General features: G+C 33.4%; 2 protein-coding genes across 2 annotated transcripts in view; one reads left to right on the forward strand and one right to left on the reverse strand.

Annotated features, from left to right (window-relative positions):
* LOC139699902 (zinc finger protein 596-like) overlaps window positions 1–13,716 on the forward strand; it is a 31,593-nt gene extending 17,877 nt beyond the window's left edge. Inside the window, exons 4-6 of the mRNA XM_071598314.1 lie at window positions 11,346–11,451; window positions 11,794–11,911; window positions 13,661–13,716. Of these exons, the coding sequence (XP_071454415.1) occupies window positions 11,346–11,451; window positions 11,794–11,911; window positions 13,661–13,716 (280 nt within the window). The remainder of the gene's footprint in view (window positions 1–11,345; window positions 11,452–11,793; window positions 11,912–13,660) is intronic.
* The window catches only part of LOC139699917 (uncharacterized), a 150,205-nt gene that overhangs the window by 32,451 nt on the left and 94,677 nt on the right, over window positions 1–23,077 (reverse strand). The gene's annotated exons all lie outside the window — the stretch shown is intronic.

The following is a 23,077-nucleotide window of genomic DNA, read 5'->3' on the forward strand; positions in this document are numbered from 1 at the left end:
TGGACGGTACACAAATATTTTTTATGAAAACAACGATGCTGAGAAATTGGTTCGGGAAGCGATAGAAGAGTTGTTGGAATTGAAAGTAAGATATCCGTGTTATGTTTACGTATTATTGATAATGATGCTTTTATAGTAAATTTACCCCGAAATGTGCGACAATGCCCATTTTTAGCTTAAAAAAACCTTTACGTTATTCAGATGATGATTCGAGTCCCATTGAGAGCAAATGTTTAAGGTTTAATACTTTGATAATCATGTTATTATAGGTAGTGAGGGAAAGGAACAACCCGTGGTTGCTTTGCTATAAATGCTTTAAACTGCTGACGGATTTCTACATGTTTAAGCAGCAGTGCCATGAAAACCACCATCTATTGAACAGGCAAAGGACAAAGAAACATGACGAGAGAAAACTCCGTCGCAAAACGGTGAGTCGAGTTCAATTTTGGTTGGTATTTTGTAATGTTATGAGCAATTTCCTGGAAAATTATGCATAATATTTGAAACTCTTTGAAGTAACGGTCTTTAGAACGGTGAGTCGAGGCCAACCAATTATGGTTGGTATTTTGTAATGTTATGAGGAATGTTATGGATAACGTTAAGCGTAAACGGAAATAACTTAAATTAAATAATGAACATATTTATTTTTAATAAGTGTCCTCGCTATTTTACGTAAATCTTACGGTCTTATTACCACGTGACTAATACTGGAGTTTATATAAAAATTGGGAATTGACTACGCTCCTGGTAACACATAAAGCAATTTCATTCTATATTTAATGCGAAATCTCAAGTAACAGTGTACTAGGGTTGAATTTTACTAAAGGTGTAAAAATATTAAATGCATTTTTGCAATCAGTTTTCATAAATTGTGAGTAAACCGAAAAGGATGATAATATACAAATGTCCGTGTAAACGATGATATCTGGTATTAAAATAAGATCTTGGAGTACTAACCTACAATATTATTTTTATTCGTAATTTTATTAACTCGTTCAATTTTAAGGAAATTGCCTGTAATATTTGTAACTCTATGAAGTAAAAGCACAATAAACTCGTTGATAGCACTTATTTAGTGATGTTAAAGGTAATTCGTAGGAATTATTTTGTGAAGCCTAACCATCTAGTCATCATAATTTTAAAAAGATAAAAAATACAAGTGTTGAGTGGAATGTTGGACATAGATTGATCCTTTTGATATATTTTATTAGTTAATATATTTTTTCAATTAATATCTTCTATTTTAATAAATAACATAATTAAGAATTTTTTTGTGAACTGTTCATTAATATTTTTAAAACTCAAAAACTAAGGCTTCTATTAACCCTAGTTGCAATAACCCTATTTAAATAGTTATTAATATCTACTAAAGGCTGTATAATTGTAGGCTGCTCAATTTCATTTTACAGCATTTCGCTTATCATTTTTTCCAGGATGTTACTACTGGTATATCTACTGAAGAAAATATATTTCCAAATAATCGTGTCACATTAATTTTAATAAATTTCATTGTTGGTTTATTGTAGAAGAATCTAAAGGTAGAGACAGAGTCAAATGATGCCTCTGATGATAGTGATGTGGGAGTAGCCAATTTGCGGGTTGTCACTAGAGCATCAAGCATTTTAGGAGAAAGATGCATTCCCAGTGTAAACAATGTAAGTACTCATTGAAATTCTAAAATTGATACCTTTATCCTCTGGATTCTATGGAAATGAATTTTGGTAACAATTTTGAATAAATCCATTAAATTGAAGAATTTTTATTCAGTGAATAAAGAGAAACTGAGATTTTTCTGATTCCTTAATGCATGTCAATAATGGTCTGATATTATGTATCTTATCTCTTATAATTCTCATTTTTAATGCTGTAATCTGTTAAAAGGTGTTGTGGTTTTTCATTTTCAAATTACATCCTTAATTGATTGCTTTTGCTGTTATATCTTACTATGCTTCAGATATAAATTATCTCCCCACAGGTAAAACATTGATACTCTCATATCATATCCATAAGATATTAAGAAAAAAGCACTGCTGTGTATTTTTGAATTGCATTCATGCATAGGAAATATATATGCATAGAAAAGAAATGGAAAATGTTTATCAAGAATTTAAATTTAAATTTCAATGTTCATCCTCTTTTTTAAATCTTTTTCAATATTTATATTTTGAACAATTAGGTTCAGATCACAGTAAAAAGAGAAACTTCAGATAATGAAGATCAGGAAAATGTTGAAATGACAGCTAGGCTTAAAATAGGAGACCACATTATGAATAATCATGAAGAAAATTCTCTTCAGGTAAGGAAGACATTGGAACAGTTTGACATTTTCAAAGCTCATCCAAAGCTTTTGTTATTTTCCAAATACTTATTCATTTGCATCTGAAAAGACTTCAGTGACACTGATTTTTACTTAATATTAGAAATTTGTTTACTATATTTTTCTATCAATAACTGAAGTTCCATATTTTTACTGTTTAATAATTATTCAATGAACTCAGGGCATTATAGTGAAGACAGAGGAAGTGGATATTGAAGACCAAGAGACCAATGAAATTGTAGCTAGCCAGGGAGATGCGGACCAAAATGTTAAGAATCTGGTAGGAACTTCTCTTGAGGTAATTAATAAACTAAATCTGTGATAATAGTGCTGTAATGGCTCATGTTCCTTTTTTCAACTCACGGATACTTACAGTAGAAACGTTTTCCGTAGGTCATCTTATAAAATACAATACTTTATACTAAATCTTTGATGCACAGATAGGTATTTATGAAAACCACTAATTTTTTTGGCTTGAAAGATTATACACATCTATGTAATAACTTGCTAATCAAAAAGACAATAATGTTATATTATTGCTTATTATACAGAGGATGTGTTTTTATTGCATGTGATTTGTAAGTATTTTTCAATGCAAGAAGGTATATCTATGAATAAATATAGTAGTAAAATAATAAATGAAACAATTACTGTAGTATGACATTGCAGAAGGTTTTGTATAAAAGTTATCAGACCCTAGTGGTGGAAGTTTAAGGTAAAGAGAGTTGAAATTTGCTTAAATGATAGTGATTAGGACATTGCCAATCTTCAAGTCATCATAAGAAATTCAGGCAAATTGCAAGAAGAAGGCATTTATAATCTAAGTGATGTAAATACTCATTTAAATTCTTAAATAAATAACTTGATCTTCGGGAACCATTTGATGGAATAGTGATTGTAATTTGGATTAAATTCATAATATAGAATAATTCTTGTTCAATGATTCTGTACAGTCCGACATTTATCTGATTTTTTCATGCATGTCAACTAAAGTCCTGATATAATTTATCTAATCTCATCTGTAGTTCTCATTTATAAAGTTTCAATTATCTAATGAGAGTTTATTTTTCATTTTAAATATGTTTCCATCATTTATTGGTTTTCTTTTGATACCTAGTGATATTATTCATAAAAAATAATTAATGCTCAAGGTAAATATGAAAATTTAATAACAAATGCAATTTTAATCAAATTTGAATTCCATTTATGTTAAGAAAACTCATATACCTTATAATTATACCTAAAATCATATATTTTTACTGTTTTTTCACCATTTAACTAACTTTGCAGACGATTGTAGACATGGATAAAATAGCAATTGAACAGCAGGAAACTGTTCCAGCTAGACATAGGGATATTGACAACAACGTGGAGATTCAAGAAGGGACTTCTGAGGTATTTAAGAAATATTATAACCATAATGGCACCAAAATAACCAAATTATTTTGGTGATATATGTGCTGTTATTGTAAATGCTTCTTTTTACAACTCGTGAATATCCCAAAATAGAACAGATATTTGTTTGGCATTAAAGAACCCTATTAAAATGTCTTTTTAAGAGTTTTCAGTTTGAAGGAACAGTAATAGGTGACATGGTCAGGCTAATTGGAGATGTCATAAAGTATCATAAATGTTTTTTATGTGATTCATTTCATTTTCTTTTGGTTGTAATAGCCTTATTGACACTTTTTCTTAGCCCATTCATAACTTAGGTCAAAAAATATAAAATGCGGTCCCTTCCTCAGGAATAAAGTTTTGAATGACCACGTCCTAAGCATAAAATAAAATGACAGGCACTTCTTTCACTCTAAAATTGCCTGATGGAAATCTTTTTAATTAGGAGGAATATTTAATTATTTTAATTAATTTTCATGTATTTCAATTGCATTCTTAACTGTTCTGCTCTTTTAAATGTTGCAGAAGGCCATAGCTGCAGACCATACTCTGTTTATGTTAACCTATAAAATATTCCAGATAAAACTATTTCAGTCTTTGGTGTGAGTAAATTTTTTTAATAAATGTGTGCACTGTCATATTGCCGACCAACATAAACCGCCGTCAATTGACCAGTTTCTGTTGGTTCAGAATTCAGCTGCTCACTAATATTTTGCACATGGAAATGACTTCCATGCCTTGACAAATTAGGATGACAGGAAAACAGTGACCTTACCCTAGATGTGAATATCTCAACCTGAAAGTTATATTATTGATAAATCATGTTGGAAAAAATTCGTATATGTCTATAATCATTTTGAATATCCAATTTTTGCTTATATTCCCTACTAATTAATGTTATAGATTAATATAAAACCTTTAAGATAATTTGACAAATGGCCATACAATTTCTAAGTACCATTCAAAATTTGCTTTTTCTCTGCAACATTAATGATGCACAAAATTTCTCATTCAGAAATAAAATGTAACCTAGGGAAAGTATATTATCTTTTCTCTCTATGATATGCCTATGAATATTATAATTTTAAGTAATGCCTATGTAAGGCTTATTTTTAGGTGAACTTTATATTTACCTATCAAACATCTTGGTGTTGATTATGATTATTTATGTTTATTAAGGAGCTGTGTGTGCTCCCAAGCCTTCAGAAGGATTCGGAGATCCATGGTGTTGATTTGGTGAATGATAAAAGAAGAAATTTGATGGTGTTGAGAAGTTTAATGAAAGATATTAACCAGTCAATGGAAAAGTCATCAATTGAGGAAGAGGACAATTGTTCAGCCAACACTAATGTGAATTTGATGGATGATGATAACTGTGAAGAAGTTGAAGTTCAGGTAAGGAAAGAAAGCTATTATGCATTTCTTTTATAACCAATGCTCTTTGATAACAATATGCATTATGTTTTATTCTGAGTTCATTGCTTTTTAAACTTAGGTAATGTTATGAGATGAAATTGCCTTCCATGTGGTTTTGCATGGCTAAATCCTTCTTTAAATGAGGACTGGTATAAAAAAATCTTTAATAACTTTATTGAATAATACGTTCATGCAATTCAACTATTAACACTATCAAATGTTCTGTGTTTAAGAAAATGAAGGACTACCAAATGATTGAGGTACCAGAGTAATTTGAAGAAATTAGCTGCCAAGATTTATGTTCTTGATTAAATTATTTTGAAATTTTGACCATCTGTCATAATAGATAAGAATGGGTATCCTTGGCATTAGTATCATGATATATGAGGAGAGCTTTAGATAGTGTTTTTCGGTGATCAATTGGGGCTGTCATTGCTCAAAATGACCAGGTTGTATTCTTGAAGAAGATCATGATTCCAATTAGACAATGTGATGACATTTTATAGTTTGTTAAAGAATCTTATTGCTATGAGAACAATAAGCTGCCAGACCTACTCTCTGCATTTCATATGTTATTTCATTTAATTGGAGGGCCAAAACTATTATTCACAATATTAGGCATTTTCTTGTTAACAGTATTTAAATATTTTCATTTTATATTTTTAATCCATGGATATCAAAGGTTTACTTATTTTTAAACAGTAAGCTCTTTTATAATTTAACTTCTCTAAACATGGATTGAAACACTGGCAATTTCATTTGATGTTAGAAGGTTCAACGAATAATGTTAATGTTTTTGAAGCAATTAAGACAAATGTTCTGTATAAATGCGTGCTAAAATTATTAATTTAAATTGAAATGTAAAATTTTAAACCCTGTATAAACTTATAGATTAGGTTTGAAAGTTTCTTGGGCATTTTATTAGTGTTTTACATGGATGCAATCTAAATTGGTTATGTTGGTATTTTTCAGGATGATTTAGAAGATTTTGAATTGCATTTATCCTCTGATGAAGAAGTAGATAATAAGGAAGAATGTAATAAGGATACTTTGCAGGAGATGGGTGGAGTTACATTGGAACAGTTGAAGACACAAGGTGAGGGGAGCTGGAGACTGTTGTCTTCCTTTTGCATTTTGCATATTTTAGAAATACCTTAAATGTCAAATACAATGTTATGACTAATTACAAAAACTGATGGGAAAATATTTAAATCAGAATAAATTTGTAACAAAATTATTATTATCAGTTAATCTACCAGACAAGGTAGGTTTATGGATAGACATAAATACTAATTAAGTTACTTGTTACCCCTAGCAAAACACAGCATACTATTCTATTTCAGGTCCTTCTTCAGCTCTGAGTACTTTCTTTCTCTCATAATCCAGTCTAACATCCCTATTCTGTTACTTCCCTTTCCTCATTTGCCTCACATTATACCCTCCATTAGTCTTCAATATCCAGCTGCAAGTTAATAACCCCTTCAGCAACTTTTCCTCCCTCAATAAGATATCTCCCAGCAAACATCTTTCTTTGCCCACTATACCAAGTACTTCCTCATTTGTTTTCTTCTCTTTCCATTTTACCTTCTCCATTCTTCTCCAGATCCACATGTAAAAATCCTTCAGTCACTGTCTATCCCCCTGCTTCAATGACCACGTTTCTGCACTGTATATCACTATCCCCAATATCAAAGTTTCCAAAAGAGTCCACTCATTATGTCCCTGCTCAACATCCCTTCGCTTAACGCATTTCTTATCCCTATGTCCCTATTACTTCTCCTGTGTTGGTCCAATCAATACTGATATACATAAACTGTTTTTCCAGCTCTAGTTTTTTCCATCCTATTTTAATGTTAAGCTTAGCCTTTTTCATTCTAGAAAATTGCATATCCTTGATTTTATCAATATTGATTCTCATCCCATACTTGTTGTACTTAATTGCCAATTCGCTAAGCAATGCTTGCAGCCTATTGGCTTACTGACAAACTAAAGCTTATTCATCAGCAAACCTAACTGATTTTATGAATTTCCCGCCCACTATCATTCCTACCTCCAGTTCATCCCATGCCTCTTTATTCATTTCCTCTGCATACATGTTGAACAACAACGGTGATAATAGAGAACCATGCCTTTCACCTCTTTCTAACACTGCCCATCTGGACTCCTCATTCCTTACTTGCAACTGAGCAGTCTTGGACATGAACAGGTTGCAGATTAGCCTCATTTCCCTCTAATCTATTCCTATTTTTGGCATTATACCTCGTGGTCATATTCTTTATTCCTTTTGATTAAAAATCTTATTACTGCAATGGCATCAAATGTACCTTTCCCCTTCCTATACCTGAACTGATCATCCTCTAAGTAATTGATTGCCTTACTCTCTTTCCTTTTGTTTATGATCCCAAGAACAACTGCAACAGATGTTGCAAAATAAAATGCTCTCAGGCATTGGCAGGGCAAAAATCCTAAAAATAAACAAAATAAAATGAATATAATAGATTTCATTTCACTGCCTCAGGTTGTTATTTTCTAAGTAATCTCTTGTTTTCAAACTTTAATAATTTAAGTACCAATCTGATACATATGTTGAACCGTAAATATTCCATGGTGTTTTTTTTTACATTTCATACTAACAGTTAAGGATCTTTTCCCCTTTTGGCCAAGATTGTAATTGAAATTGTTGAGTATTCTTGCTCTGTTTGGAAGTTACCCTCATCAAGCTTTTAGTGTATTGATCAATTTAACTCTAGGTTTATTTACTATGGTGTTAACTTGTAGAAAAGTTTGTTTAAACGGTATTGCAACTTTTTTGTGTTGAATATTTAACTCTAAATTATTCTCTTTCGAGATTGTGGGTATAAAATTAAGCAGGATCCTTACAATAAGTATCATTGTTGGCTCTAAAAATCAAAAGCCAATGATGTTATCCTCATAGCTACCTAAATAAATTGAAAATATGTTCATCCTGCATCAATATATGTAGTTGGTTTATCTGCTATTCATCAAAAGTCCACTGAAAATCATTATCTAGAATATTGTTTCAGCATTTGTCATCGGTACATGAACTGTTAGAATGGAGTATATTTGATATCTTTTGATCAGCCTTTTTATTTCAAATACAAGAAAAGGGACACTAGAGCCAGGTCAGGGCTTATAAGAGCATTGAAATGGCAAATTATGTCTGAAGATTCTTTCTTTTTTTGTTCCCTGCTCAAGACTTTTGCCACCAACTTTGAACATACCTCCTTTAACACTAGATCCTCAATAATTTGTTAATGTTGGTTTCACCCAAAGGGCTCGATTCTTTCCTAATAAGGGAGGTTATTAAATGCATAGCAGAGTGAAAAACAGTTTTATTTTTGATACCTCATTTTCATATTGAGTGTTCATCAGGTGTCTTACATGGCCCTTATCTTTAACAAGTTGTCACGCTTTCTTAAACATTTTTTGCCACTTAAAAACTTCTCAGGGGTATGACATCATCTGCATGAGCCTTTTTAATTAATTATAGGTCTCCAAATATGAATATCTTGAGTTAAATGCTAAACTGAACATCAGAGCATTGCTCCTTTATACACTCATTGCTTGCATGAAAACAAAAAAAATCAGTCATAACTAATATCCACCATCTTTCTCAATACATGCACAGAGCCAACTAAACTAACGTTTATTATTTTTGGGGATACCCTCTACTAAGCCAACAAGTCAGTTACCTATCCAATGCTCTATTTAGGCTACAGCAGGCCAGTCCTGATACCTATTATACTGACCCTATAACTGCATTCACACAAAAACCACCATTTTCCATTAAAAAAAGTCTGAAGCCTTTTGTTTAAGAAGAGCCTTATTATCATGCCATAGTTATCAATGCCATTTATTTATTAATTGTACAGATCCAAAATTTGCAGTTTCAGTATTCTCCTAGTTTTGTTTGTAATTCCTTAATAATATAATTTTTTCTTGTGAATAAAACAATAGTTTCATATATTGCCCTTTTATAGAAATGGCTTACGTTCTTATTTTTATATATATTCTCTTTGCTTATTTAGTTTCTAGTTTTGTTTTGCGAAAAACCCCCTAGTCATTATCAAAGTCCTTGTGGGTAGTAATTACCTTTTAAAAAGTTAGCACCTTAATATTTTTTATTTCATTTCCTGTATTCAAGAGATATTTCAGCCCGGAATTACTCAAAATCTTTCCATGGTTCATTATATCATAATTTACCAGAAAGCAAAATAATGTAACATGAAGTCTCAAAAAATCAAAAATATTATCCCTACTGTTGTAATGTTTGTGTGATAGATATTATTGCAGCTAAAAGTAGGTTTAGTAGCTACTAACATATTGTTAATTCTAAGGTCCTAATGAGTTATTTTGGCATGGTTAAATATAAACTTAGCTTGGTCACTTTGAGGTTGTAATTTTTCTTATTGGTCTTATATTTATTTCATTGCTAGGTGATGTAATTTAAAAAATATCAAGAAAAAGAATATTTCAGTAAATATAATTTATTCTTTAGAATTCTTTTAGTAGCCCATGTAATTGAGTCAGAATTATCTGCCCATTAAAACAAGATTATACTTTTTCATTCTTGTTTTTTATTAAAGCACAATTAATGCTAGCATTTGAAATAGTCATGACACAGAAGTGCCTCACAATAGATCTTGTGAAAAGCTTGCCAGCAGCTAGCAATAGCTGTTCAGCATAACTTTTTGTGACATTTAAATTTGGTAATAATAACTTGTTTCATTATAATTTTATCTTAAACCTAAAAGAATTGTCAGATATTATTCACTGATACTTTTCTTTTGTTTAAAAGAAGCACCATAAAATTTGTTTTCTGACCATAAACCTAAAAAAATTTGTTTTTAAGTGATAAATATGTTCTTAAAACGTTTTATTAACAGAAAAGTTAAAGTAAGGGTTGTATTTTCTTTCTTAAATTTCCTGTGTAAAATATATTTGTTGTTAAAAGTTCTAGCAATCTAAAGGACCACTATAAGAAAAGTTATGCCAGAAAATTTGAAAGGTCTTTTTTAGATAAATTGTATCAAAGTCTTAAATAAAAGTAACTTTAAGGGTACCGTATGTGTCAGTTGAAATTCAGGGATTGCCATATTAATAGTAGCTTCACATAATTAAATAGAAGTAATAAATAAATTTAGTATTGAATATAAATTATTTTAGGTGAATGACTTTCTCACTCACTAAATTGACCATTTTACTTGATTAGTAATTTGTCCATGAATGAATTGATGATTTTATTAATCAATAAAGATAGTCATTCTCTTAGTTCCCATCTTACATGTTGTAATTTTGGTATTTTAACTTCTATTGTTGGACTTTGTGCTTTTGGTGAAAAACAGATATACAGAGTTAATTTCATTTAAATATCTACTTCCTTGAAAAAGAATTTCCTTTCTTTATACATTTGTCTTTTCTCATATTCCAGTCTTTTAAAAAAGGAAATATTCTTATTCCTTCTCAAAATCCTTTTACAAATTTAATTTTGCATGCTAAGGCATTTGTACATGCTAAGTAAACATTTGTGGAAATGTAATGAATGATGGCATTGAACCCTTTTCTTGATAATTTTTTATGTATGTAAGTCTATTTACCACCAATTGGAGATAACAAACTTGTTAATTGCAGGTATATAATTTTTCATTGATTCCTTTTCTTCAAATCTTTCAGGTAATTGCAAGAAAAAAGATGGTGCAGGGAAGGATGCAGGAGGCATTTTATTGCATTCTTGTCAAATTTGCTACAAGGAATTTGCACAAAGGGACCTTCTCAAAGATCATGTCTTGAATGTGCATGTTAGGAAGGCAACACAATTCTATTGTGACTCTTGCTCAAAGGCATTTGAGAGAAAAAATGACCTTGCAAGTAACATCACCTTGGTGCATGTGATGAAAGGGAAGTACCAATGTGAATTCTGCACCAAAAACTTTCTATTTTTGAGTAAACTCAAAATCCACAAGTCATCACATACTGCAGAAAGACAATTTAAATGTGCAATATGTTTGAAAGGTTTTGTTCAAAAGAAGTATCTAAAGAGGCACATTTTGACCCATACTGAAGAAAGACCGCATAGATGTGAAATATGCTCAAGAACATTTACACGGAATAGTTATCTGAAAAGGCACTTGTTGACACACACAGGTGAAAAGATCCACAAGTGTGATCTATGCTCAAAAGCATTTGCCATGAATAGTAGTCTAAAGAGGCACTTGTTGACACATACTGGTGAGAAGCCATACCAGTGCATGGTCTGTTCTAAAGGATTTACTCAGAATGTTGATCTAAAAAGGCACTTGTTGTCACACACAGGTGAAAAGAGCCACAAGTGCGAGATATGCTCAAGAGCATTTGCTCAGAATATTGATCTAAAACGGCACTTGTTGACGCACACTGGAGAAAAGAGCCACAAGTGTGAGACATGCTCAAGAACTTTTGCACTGAATTGTAGTCTAAAGGCACATTTGTTGACACACACTGGTGAAAGGAGACACAAGTGCAAGATATGTTCAGGAACTTTTGCACTGAATAGTAGTCTAAAGGCACACTTGTTGACGCACACTGGAGAAAAGAGGCACTTGTTGTCACACACAGGTGAAAAGAGCCACAAGTGCGAGATATGCTCAAGAGCATTTGCTCAGAATATTGATCTAAAACGGCACTTGTTGACGCACACTGGAGAAAAGAGCCACAAGTGTGAGATATGCTCGAGAGCATTTGCACTGAGTTTTAATCTGAAGAGACACTTGTTGACGCACACTGGTGAGAAGCCATACCAGTGCGAGGTCTGTTCTAAAGGATTTGCTTGGAATAGTAATCTAATAATTCATTTGTTGACCCACACTGGTGAAAAGAGGCACAAGTGTGAGATGTGCTCAAGAGAATTTGCTCAGAAGAGTCATCTAAAGATTCACTTGTTGACACATACTGGTGTGAAGCCATACCAGTGCATGATCTGTTCTAAAGGATTTTCTCAGAATGTTGATCTGAAAAGGCACTTGTTGACACACACAGGTGAAAAGAGCCACAAGTGTGAGATGTGCTCAAGAGAATTTGCTCAGAAGAGTCATCTAAAGATTCACTTGTTGACACATACTGGTGTGAAGCCATACCAGTGCATGATCTGTTCTAAAGGATTTTCTCAGAATGTTGATCTGAAAAGGCACTTGTTGACACACACAGGTGAAAAGAGCCACAAGTGCGAGATATGCTCAAGAGCATTTGCTCAGAATGTTAATCTAAAGAGACACTTGTTGACTCACACTGGTGAGAAGCCATACCAGTGCGGGATCTGTTCTAAAGCATTCATTCGGAACAATAATCTCAAGTCACACATGAAGTTACACACTGCAAAATGATCAGTGAGCAATGTAAATAATATTCAATATCATTGACTCATGTTCACAACTGGAGCCTTATTCACAGCCATATACTTTTGAAAGCCCACATAAATGAGTTACATGTTCGTCAGAATTTTAACAACGAAGCATCATCATTGAATACAGGAAGGCTTAGACAAAAGTAAGAAACTAAAGTGCTTGAATTATACAAATCCTTCCCCCAAGAATTACAGAGGCAATGTATGAATGAATGATCATACACTCTTCCAAATAATTATATCACTACCAAGGACCATCATTATACATTTATTTCAAGTTTTTCAAAAAGTGTCAACATTCTCCTGTTTTGTGTAACTTATTTGAATAAAAGTTAACAGCTATGAAATATTTTATTTTGCTATCTATCATTTGAATATTGTTAAATCTATTAGGAATCCATTTTCAATTGCACAATATTTAGTTCAAATGAATTTGAGGTATATCTACATAGGGTTCATTGCTGAAAAGCTGCTAGGGAATTCCCTAGTTCTAAGTTATCATTAATGGAATTGCAATGCTGACATTGTCTTTGAGACAGTGCTTTGGGAATTTAAGAGTTTAAAGTATCTGTTTCTAAATAAAAATAAAGATTGGAATGCTATTGCTATTTGTGGTATTTTCCTTCCAGAGAAGGAGTCTTTAAGGTATTTCAGTCCAAATCACACTGTTTAAGGAGCAAAATAAGGGGTCTTTGAAGAAAGTTTTACTCATCCAAACATTTCAAATTTAATCATCTCAAATACTCTTGCTTCTTTTGGAGAAATGCCACTTAGTTGGAAATATAAATGAAATTGTTGGTATTCTGGCATTGAAATGCATGGGTTTGGATATTTTTGCAATTTGCTGAAACATATGCTTTTCACTTTGGTTTCTTTGGCACTGAGCGGCAAGGTTAAATGTGTTGGTAACTTCTGGAATCTACGAAACTTTGCTGGGAAAATTGCTTTTAAAGGGCTTTTAAGAAATGCAGCACTCACCTTGCCCAGAGTTTACCCATCCATATTCCTTACTGCAAGTTATTTTGCAACTTTTCTGTTGCTATCCTAATGGTCTAAGGTATCTCATGCCCTTTTGGTGGCTTAATGTCATACATGATGTTTTGTATCTTTTTCGATATTTTTCTGTATTGTAGCACTTGATGGCTATCCTTCTGGGAGGTCATCTGCAAGGGATTTTGGTCCCTGTTGAAAATTCAGCAACTAAGTTTTGGTTGGCTGAAATTAAATGAGTCCCTCTCTACTTTTATAAACTTCATATGGATTTCCTATTAATCCCTCTATAATAAGGAATTTTATTACAGAAATAAATTCAAGTTCTTCATTTTAATCAGAAATCATGTTCTGCCACAATTTGATTACAGACTCTATTTGACAGAACCATTTGGAACTCTGCTTGCAAACTAAACACACTTGCACCCAGGCTAGAATAATAAATATTTCTCTGATTGGAATACCATTCGTGTTTAGCTGAGAACCTTTATACTTATCCCTTATTATCATGCCTTTTCATTCACTCAGGAGAATTCTCAGCTTAATGAGGATTTTCCTCATTAAAGTAACTGAATTCTATCACCATCATTGAAACAACTTCATCCTCTTTCATCAACTCTAAATCACTGAAATTTGATAGCAGCATAAGGTTTAACTTTTCTTGCTGTAGCCCAAGAAAATGTTTTTGTCAAAGATACTCCTCAAATATACTGGATGAATGCAATGACTTAAAAATTATGCATGCATATTAAGAAAAAAGGTGACTTCCAAATATCACAAGGAATTGTCGTGAAGTTCATTTTGAAAGTGGTTTACAAACATGTATGCATTAATTTAAAACCTCTTCTCATGTATCTAATTGTAAATGCAACCAAAGAGATTGAAAAAGCCACACGGAGTCAACTCATAATTAGAACACTTCGTTAGAAAGCTTTACCAATTGAAAAAGTTTAATTTTTAGACGTGTATGATTTAAAAAATGTTGCTGCAGGACTATTTGTTTCTCCAAACCTCATTTTTTAAAAAATGGTTCTGGAACAAACCCTTGACCATTTCTTAAGGATAAAAGCATTCTTACTTTTTTAGAATAATAATTTTACACATTCACCAGTGTAAACAGCTATAAAAACCTTTTCCATCTTAGTCAGAACAGTTGAGGAAATTCCAAAGCTAGGGGTTGGAAATGAGTATCCTCATTCTCATTCTTAAAAATTGGTTTTTGAACAGAGTAACCATGAAAAAGGAGTCTAAGAGACACAATAAACAAATTAAAACCACAGGTATTGCAATTTTCCACTAATATCTAGTGGAAAATTGCCATACTTGTTTAATATGTTACGCTTCCACCATATCACGCCTGAGACCTCATCATTTGACAATAAACAAAGTTTTAAACTAGGTTAAATAAAAATTTAAATATGTGGTGTAAAAAACCCCACTGCAAAAATGGCAGATGGAATTTTTATATTCTGATATTAATTGAATTTTATTACCTTTTTTGATTTTTGTTCAACATCAGTCACTGAGTCACTTGGACTAAAGTTTAGCAAGTTTAACGATATTTCCTTGTATGCAAGCCTGTTTTCCAAATGGCCCTTGATAAATTCTCTCAAATCTCTAGAAGCATTTATTAAAGCTTAAAAGCAGCTTAATTGTAATTTTATACACTCTTATCGTGCATATTTATTCATATAAAAATGGTTAGCTCTCTCTCTTTTGGTCATATTTTAAACCTAATTAAATTTTTAGGTTTGCAAATTATTGGCTTATTTAAGTATTAATTGTATCTATCTGGAGTGGCAAAATCTTCAATAGCATAGACAAGGTTGCACCCAAAAGTGGAAGGACTGATTTTGTACAAGAATTTTATTGAAGATATACTTACATCAGCTTAATAATCTTCTAAGTATGCTCCTTGAGCTGCTACACACTTAGTATAACATTCCTCCCATTCCCCTTACGCCCGCTGGAAATTTTCTTTGGGGATGGCATTGATGACCCTTGTAGAAGCCTCTTGAAGGGCCTCTATTGAGTCTTAATGTCATCTCTTGAGCTGTCTTTTAATCAGGGGGAAGAAGAAGAAGTCTGGTGGTGCCAGATGGGGGATATAGGGCCGGTGCAACAATGTGGCAATGCGGTGTTGCCCCAGAGCTTTCTGATGACAAGCATGCCATGGCAAAATTTTCAGCACCATCTTGGCGCACACCTTGCACATGGCCAAATCCTGTGAAATAATGCATTGGAGGTTGGATGCAGACAGACCCAACTGGTCTGCAATTTGTTTACTGGTTCTGATTAAGCATTGATCTGTGTTTAGCAGTGTCCTCACTCTGTCCACATTCATCTCAGTTCTTGCATTTGACAGCCGTCCGTAGTGATGGTGGTCTTCAATGTGTTCCCCACCCTCTTTAAACATCTTGTGCCACTCAAATACAGTGGAATGGCTTAAGGCAGTGTCCCCATAAGTCTGCTTGATCATATTGCAGGTCATAGTTACCCATATTCCCAAGTTTTGCACAAAACTTCACAGAATAATGTTGCTTTAAATTCAGATTCAATTTTTTTTGATGTGGACAAAAATTAGCTTCACTAAAAATGGTGTCCTCACTCAATGATGGCTCGCAGGCAAATGAATGAGGTTTATGCTGGTCTGTTACTTTGAGCCCCCTCCATCTTACCCTGCCAGGCAGACCCCCCTCCACCCCTCCATTCCTGCCAGAGAAAATCAGTCCAACCACTTTTGAATGCAACACTGTATATATTGCAGTTTGCTGCTGCATGTAGTATTAAAACAGAGATGCAATTATTACCTTAATTTATACACATGTATTCTTTTAAAACAAAGGATAAAAGAACTAAGTATTTTAAGTTTTCATTCCTAATCCATGTTTATTTATATAAATAAATCCTCTTCTTTTTACCTCCCTTCACTGGCATTCAGCCTCAGGTTAACATTCAAGTACACTTTCAAGGTGGCATCTAAGAGGGAGGTTCAATAAGTACCCAGGTTGGAAATAAGGAAACTATTTTTTCAAAAAAACATTTATTTTATTTTTCAACATAGTCCCCTTTAAGAAATATACAGTTCTCTCATCAATTTTGCCATTTGTATGACCCCTCCAAAAAATTAGATTTGCCTAACTCTCCAAAACACACCTGTCTCAGCAATAACTTCCTTGTTTGAATAACATTTTTTCCAGGTAAATACAGGGGATGTTGCAACATTTCCTAATGTAGTTAATGCAGTTTGGCAGTACCAACTCCGGATGAATATGCTGGTGCATTATTGCGGTGAAAAAGCACCTTCTTCTTTGCCAAATGAAGCCATGTCTCCAATTTTTTATTGAAACGTTCCAATAACTCTATGTAGTATTTGATAGTGATCATTCTTCATATTTCTAAATAATTCATGAGATAGATGCCTCTTGAATCCCAAGAAACAATCTGGATGAATCCAGCCTTTATCAACATTGATAACTGAACACAAGAACACCTTTAGATCTTGATTAAATTGCTGAATACAATATTTCAAAGTTGTCAGCCAAATCAGCTTGTGGTCCGCCATGAGCAATCGCAGCATCCATTGGGGAGAACATTTTATCATCGCCAACTTATTTAAAATATTAATTACTATTCTGGTCGACACATTCAATGCATGGCCTCTGCTACTTGAAGCACTTTTGATTATTGATCAGCAAGAATCAAGGATTGGACTTTTGTAATGATTTCTTTGGTAATCGCATGTGACAGGTGTCCTGGTAGCTACTCATCAAAAACAGATGTTTTCTCACATTTAAGTTTGCTAAACCTATATGTTATTGTAGTCATAGATGGATCCTCCAATCCAGAAATACGCAAATTACTGAAAAATGCTACTCTTTTTCAATCTTAGGAAAAATTAAGAAACATGCCATACTCAAATGGCTGTGAAGTTCAAACTACTATTTATATCGGTCTGAAATCTGTTTAATCGCCTTTTGATATAAGGTAGCAAATGACGATAACATAAATATCCCTCTAAAATACCCTTAGTCATCAGTCATTGAACCAACTTTGAAAATATATGTTCGTTCTAAAAAAAATTCATTGATGGGATTTGCCTCGGTGGTTGGACATATGCTCTTTTAGGTACTCCAAACACCTGAATACCTCACAATTGTGCAGACTTCCCCCCAGCATGGATATGCATATGACCTTACAATTATTGCTTCAGAATGATCATGTTTGGAAATTCATTGTATTTATATGGTTTTCCCCATTAATGGTCAACATATGAAATATAAGGATTCATTTCTCATGAACTTCTTTCAATTTTTTTTTAAAACGAGGTGTAATCTAGTATTTACAAAGCTTCATGAGTCCTTACCTCTATATTGGTGGCTCAATTGGGTCAGCTACTTCAGTACCACAGACATAATTTAATATTAAAAGGACATCAGAAAAGGCATATATCATATCGTTAATGTGCTGTTCATTTGTTTAGAAGATTCGGGTCAAAAGTTTGACTGCTGTATTATTTACAATGTCAAAATTAAAAAATAACCATAAATATGTGGATGCATTAGCTGTCGTAGCTATAGGATAATCAAAATATATTATAATTCTAGTATGACGTGCTTGTATTGACATCCTTAATAAATACACATCAAAATTATTCCTTCCACGTTAGAAATGCCTGCTGCTATAAAAATTTTAAAATGTGATATAATACATATCTTTGAATGGTTTGAAGTTAACATTGACCATTTTATTATTCATTTGTAAATTTAACCACCATTATTTTCCTATGAACAAACATGCCAATGTAAATTCATTCTCTGCCTCCCAGTCATATTTTTTCAGCTGTAATGAGAATCTGAAATTTGGAATTAATGTACCTTTAAAGCCCGTATAAAAATGTGGAAGGTCTGATATTCGGAATTCCTCTGAAAATATGCAATGCATTTAGCTCATGGACCTTATTAAGATAGAGAATCTCCTAAGAGTATGAAATGATATAAGTGGGTAAGGTGAAATGTTCTGTGCCTGGCCCATAATTGGTATATTCGAAGAAAAATTTAAGATTTCTGTCTGGATACATGTCCTAAGAACAGTTTCAACTTACTCTCTCAAGGAGTTTGTTCACCCATATTGTTGCAGTACATGAATGATATGTTTCTTATTGAAATAAATAAACTTAAATTTCTTGCAGCCCTAAAATTCCTCAATATGGATGCATTGATCCCTGAAGAAATTAATGGAAAGTTAACTAAATGTACAGGGATTATACTCCTTCAATATCAACCATTTAAGGTGAAGCAACACATTGAACATTGAATGGGCATGAGTTTATTATAAGAAAAGGTGCAAAATGTATTCTGCAAAGAATTAGGGATGGGAAATCTTTGCGGAAGGTGTGTCCTGCAATTGCGGAAAGCCATTTACAAGAAAAGCAGCAATGGTTCAACCAATTCAAGAGAAAACTCACCTGCATGGCCAAATCCTGTGAAATAATGTGTTGGATGCAGACAGACCCAACTAGTCTGATATTTCTTCACTGGTTAAGTGTTGGTCAGTGTTCAGCAGTGTCCTCACTCTGTCCACATTTGTGTCGGTTCTTGCCATCGATGGCTGTCCGGAGCGATGGTCGTCTTCAACGAGCTCCCTACCCTCTTTAAACAACTTGTGCCACTCAAATACTGAGGAACGGCTTAAGGCAGTGTCCCCATAAGCCTGCTTGATCATATCAAAGGTCTCAGTTGCCGACTTCCCGAGTTTCGCACAAAACTTCATGAATAACATTGCTCTAAATTCTGATTCATTTTGTTTTACGACATGGACAAAAAACTGGCTTCACTGAAAATGGTGTCCTAACCCAACGACAGCCCGCAGGCAACTGAGGTTAGTGTTGGTCTGTTGCTTAGAGGCCTCCTCACCTTACCCTGCCAGGCAAACCCCCCTTCACCACTCCCTTTGCACCAGAGAAAATCTGTCCTACCAGTTTTGGGTGTGTACCTGTAGGTCTGCCACAGCATGCATCCAAACAGCAGATAAAGCAAGTTTCGGAAGCCTGTGGTCCAGCATTAAAGAAACCAAAGTCAAATGCTTCTAGTTTGGCAAAGGTACTTCATATCCAAACCCATGCATTCAAACTATTATAATGTTCAACTTCTATAATATTCTCAGCCAGTCATTTTTCTCCACTAAGCAGCCAAATTTTGATTGAGAAATATAAGGTAATCTAGCTCAAAATGTCTAGATTAGTGAAATTTTACCAGTCAAAAATAGAGGATTATCCAGACTGAAATACCTCAACATCTTAAATAAAACTTCAGCTGAATGTAACTGGGTTCTAATCGTTATTTTTGTGCAGAACCAGATAGGAGCATCCCAATCCTTTTTTAAAGATGACATCATCAATATAATCCCCAGAATCATTCACCAAGAACCAGGGAATACCTTCACAGCATTCCAGTATTGGCATATAAGCACCTATGTAAATATACCTTTACTTCTTCCAAACAAAATGCTGTGTGATTCAAGACAAATGACTTGTTTCATCCTACTCTCTTAGGCATTATGAAACAATTCATTTTTCATCAACAAACTGCCAAACAGACTCCAAATTTCCTGTGAACAAAACAGTTTAACTTTTTTCTTGAACAGCCAACTGCAATATATTCATCTCATCCTCAAAGAAATTGAAAGCAAGTAAATTTTGAGACAAAGAGGCATGAGACACAAGTGTTTTCCCTTTTAGAAACGGATCTTAGTAGATAGCACAGAAATGAACTTATTAAAAACAATCTCAGCATAATGAACAAATAGATGGTATAGATTAAAAATGGCCATGGAAGCCTTATATTTGAATCATGTTTCATGAGACCCAAAAATTGAAAGGTATCATTGTTTGAGATAATGAATTGGAAGATGAACATGTGAAAAATTATGAAATTTAAATTCTTACTTGATGAAATTGTTTAGATTATGTTATAACTATACACAAATTTATGCAGATTTCACCTTAACAGTAATTTTTCTATTTTAAAAAATTACTAAAAACAGGACAAAAATATCACTTTGTTACAAAGTTGTTATTAATGTTTTACATTGGTTTCTTCAGGGTGTATGGGATATTATGGATGAAATAGGTAATAGCAAATAATACCCAACATTTTAATGCACTTTAATTTTATGTTTCCTCAGCACTTTTCTGTTCATAAAGCCCCAGTTAGGATTTTAGTGACTGATTTTAATTATATATTATTCATTTATATTATCATTTCACAGAGTGTCCCATCATGTGTGGAATTAGATAACATTGCTGTTTGAATGCTTTTGAACAGATGTTGCACGTGTCAGCATGTGGCCCTTTAGATAACTTCTTGTAGCAAGTGGTTTAGTACACATATTTATACTGATGTGTCAACATATTATTCTTTAGAACATCATTATATGCAAATGCTTTATAAATTATATTCTACTTTTATTTCTTTTTATCAGTGTGTGTCAATATTTGCCTCTTTAAGTGACTATAAAGAGCAAATCTAATGTGTGGCCTTTCTCCAGTATGTGTCAACGTGTGGATTCTAAGTTCACCGGGATCCTCACTTTTTCACTCAAATGCATAAAAGAAACATATACATCACATCTGAATTGTCTCCCTTTCCCAAGGTACTCTCACATGACATGAAATCTTAAAAGATCATACTACTGTTAATATCTTGTTAAAAATTGGACCCGTGTGCCAAAGATTTCCTGCACCATCATTTACTTGGCTACCTGCCTTCCCTACATCATCAAGGCCACATGCCTTTCCCACACCATCTATGCCACCTCCTTTCTTGTGTATGTGTGTGTGTGTATATATATATATATATATATGTCTATGAGTATATATCTATGTATATGTACATATTCATACATATGTGCATAAATATATAGATAATGTGGATGGATGTCAATATTAATTTATTGTAATAAAGGAACTTATTTTGTATAGCTTAAAAAATTATCTTCTGTTGTAAATGAAATTTATATAAAATGACAATAATTGATAAGGCTGGTTTTACATTATAATTCTTACAAATATATTAAACATATATATTGTCTATCATCAGTATGAATATTGGAATTATTTTTGAATGTGTGTATATGGATTGATGATTTTGAATATATTAATAATTTGAAAGATTTTGAATTAATAAATAATAGGAAAAAATATCATATAGCAGTGCGTTTCATCATATGTGACTTAAGATAACTACTCTTACCGTATCCTTTAGAACATAATGTGCACTTGTATCGCTTTTCACCAGTGTGCGTCCTCATGTAATTCCTTAATTGACCATTTTGAGCAATTTTTTATGGCATAAATCTATGAATGTGGCTTTTCACCAGTGTGTCAACATGTGAGTCTTTAGACTACAAGTCTGGGTAAATGTTTTCTGACATATCTGGCATGTGTGTGGCCTTTCACCAGTGTGAGTCAACATGTGAGTCTTTAGATTACAATTATGGGTAAAAGTTTTCTCGCATATTGCGCACTTGTATGGCCTTTCTGCAGTGTGTGTCCACATGTGCCCTTGTAATTCTCTCTTTCCAGCTAAACATTTTAAACAAAATGCACATTGAAATGGCCTCTTCCCAGTATGGGTTGACATGTGACTTTTAAGTTTACTTAAATGTAGAAAGTTTTTGAAGCAGAATTCACATTGATGCTTCTTCTTAGGATCATGCACCAATTTGACATGACTTGCAAGATCATTTTTTCTCTTAAATACCTCCAAACAAACATCACATCTGAATTGAATCGCCTTGTTAAGGTGGACATTCATTACATGCTCTTTGAGAAGATCCCTTTGTTCAAATACCTTGTTGCAAATTTCACACACATGCTGTTGAGTGGCTGAAGTTTCTTCCCTTACATCATCTTGTTTTTGGTGTTTATCTGAAAGATTTGAAGGATAAGGTAAAGTAGATATTTATTAAAAAGGTAATATCTCTAATGAAAAAATTGTTTTCACCAGTTTGGATAAACTCATTAATGTAAATAAATAATTATAGATATGCATGCTCACATTCAATCACATACAGGGTTCGTCCGGAAAATAAATGTACTGATTTTTTCCCGCCGCTCCAGGCGTGTCCAGCATCACTCTGACGGGCTGCGAAGGAGGGGGGTATGTTGGCAAGCGATGCTGAAAAAGGCAGTAACCTCTGAGCTGTGGTGTAGTGAGGAGCCCTGTTAACGCGAACCTCCACGCTCGACCCACGTCACGGAACGCGATGCCGAAGTTTTTGGAGCAGCGTTATTTCATCAAATTTGCGGTAAAGCTTGGGAAATCATCTACCGAAACTGTCGGTATGATTAACCAGGCTTACGGGGAGTCAGCCATGTCCAGAAACATGATCTTTCGGTGGCACAAGATGTTCGTGGAGGGCAGAGAAGAGGTTGACGACGAACCACGGCCTGGATGCCTATCAACAACACTCACCGACGAAAATGTGCGAAAAGTTCGCGATGTACTGAACTCTGATCGTTGTCTTAGTGTTCGGATGATAGCAGAGCAGTGTAATGT

This window comes from Hetaerina americana, unplaced genomic scaffold (assembly GCF_022747635.1).
Source record: "Hetaerina americana unplaced genomic scaffold, ioHetAmer1.1.p SCAF_98, whole genome shotgun sequence".
Lineage (NCBI taxonomy): Eukaryota > Metazoa > Arthropoda > Insecta > Odonata > Calopterygidae > Hetaerina > Hetaerina americana.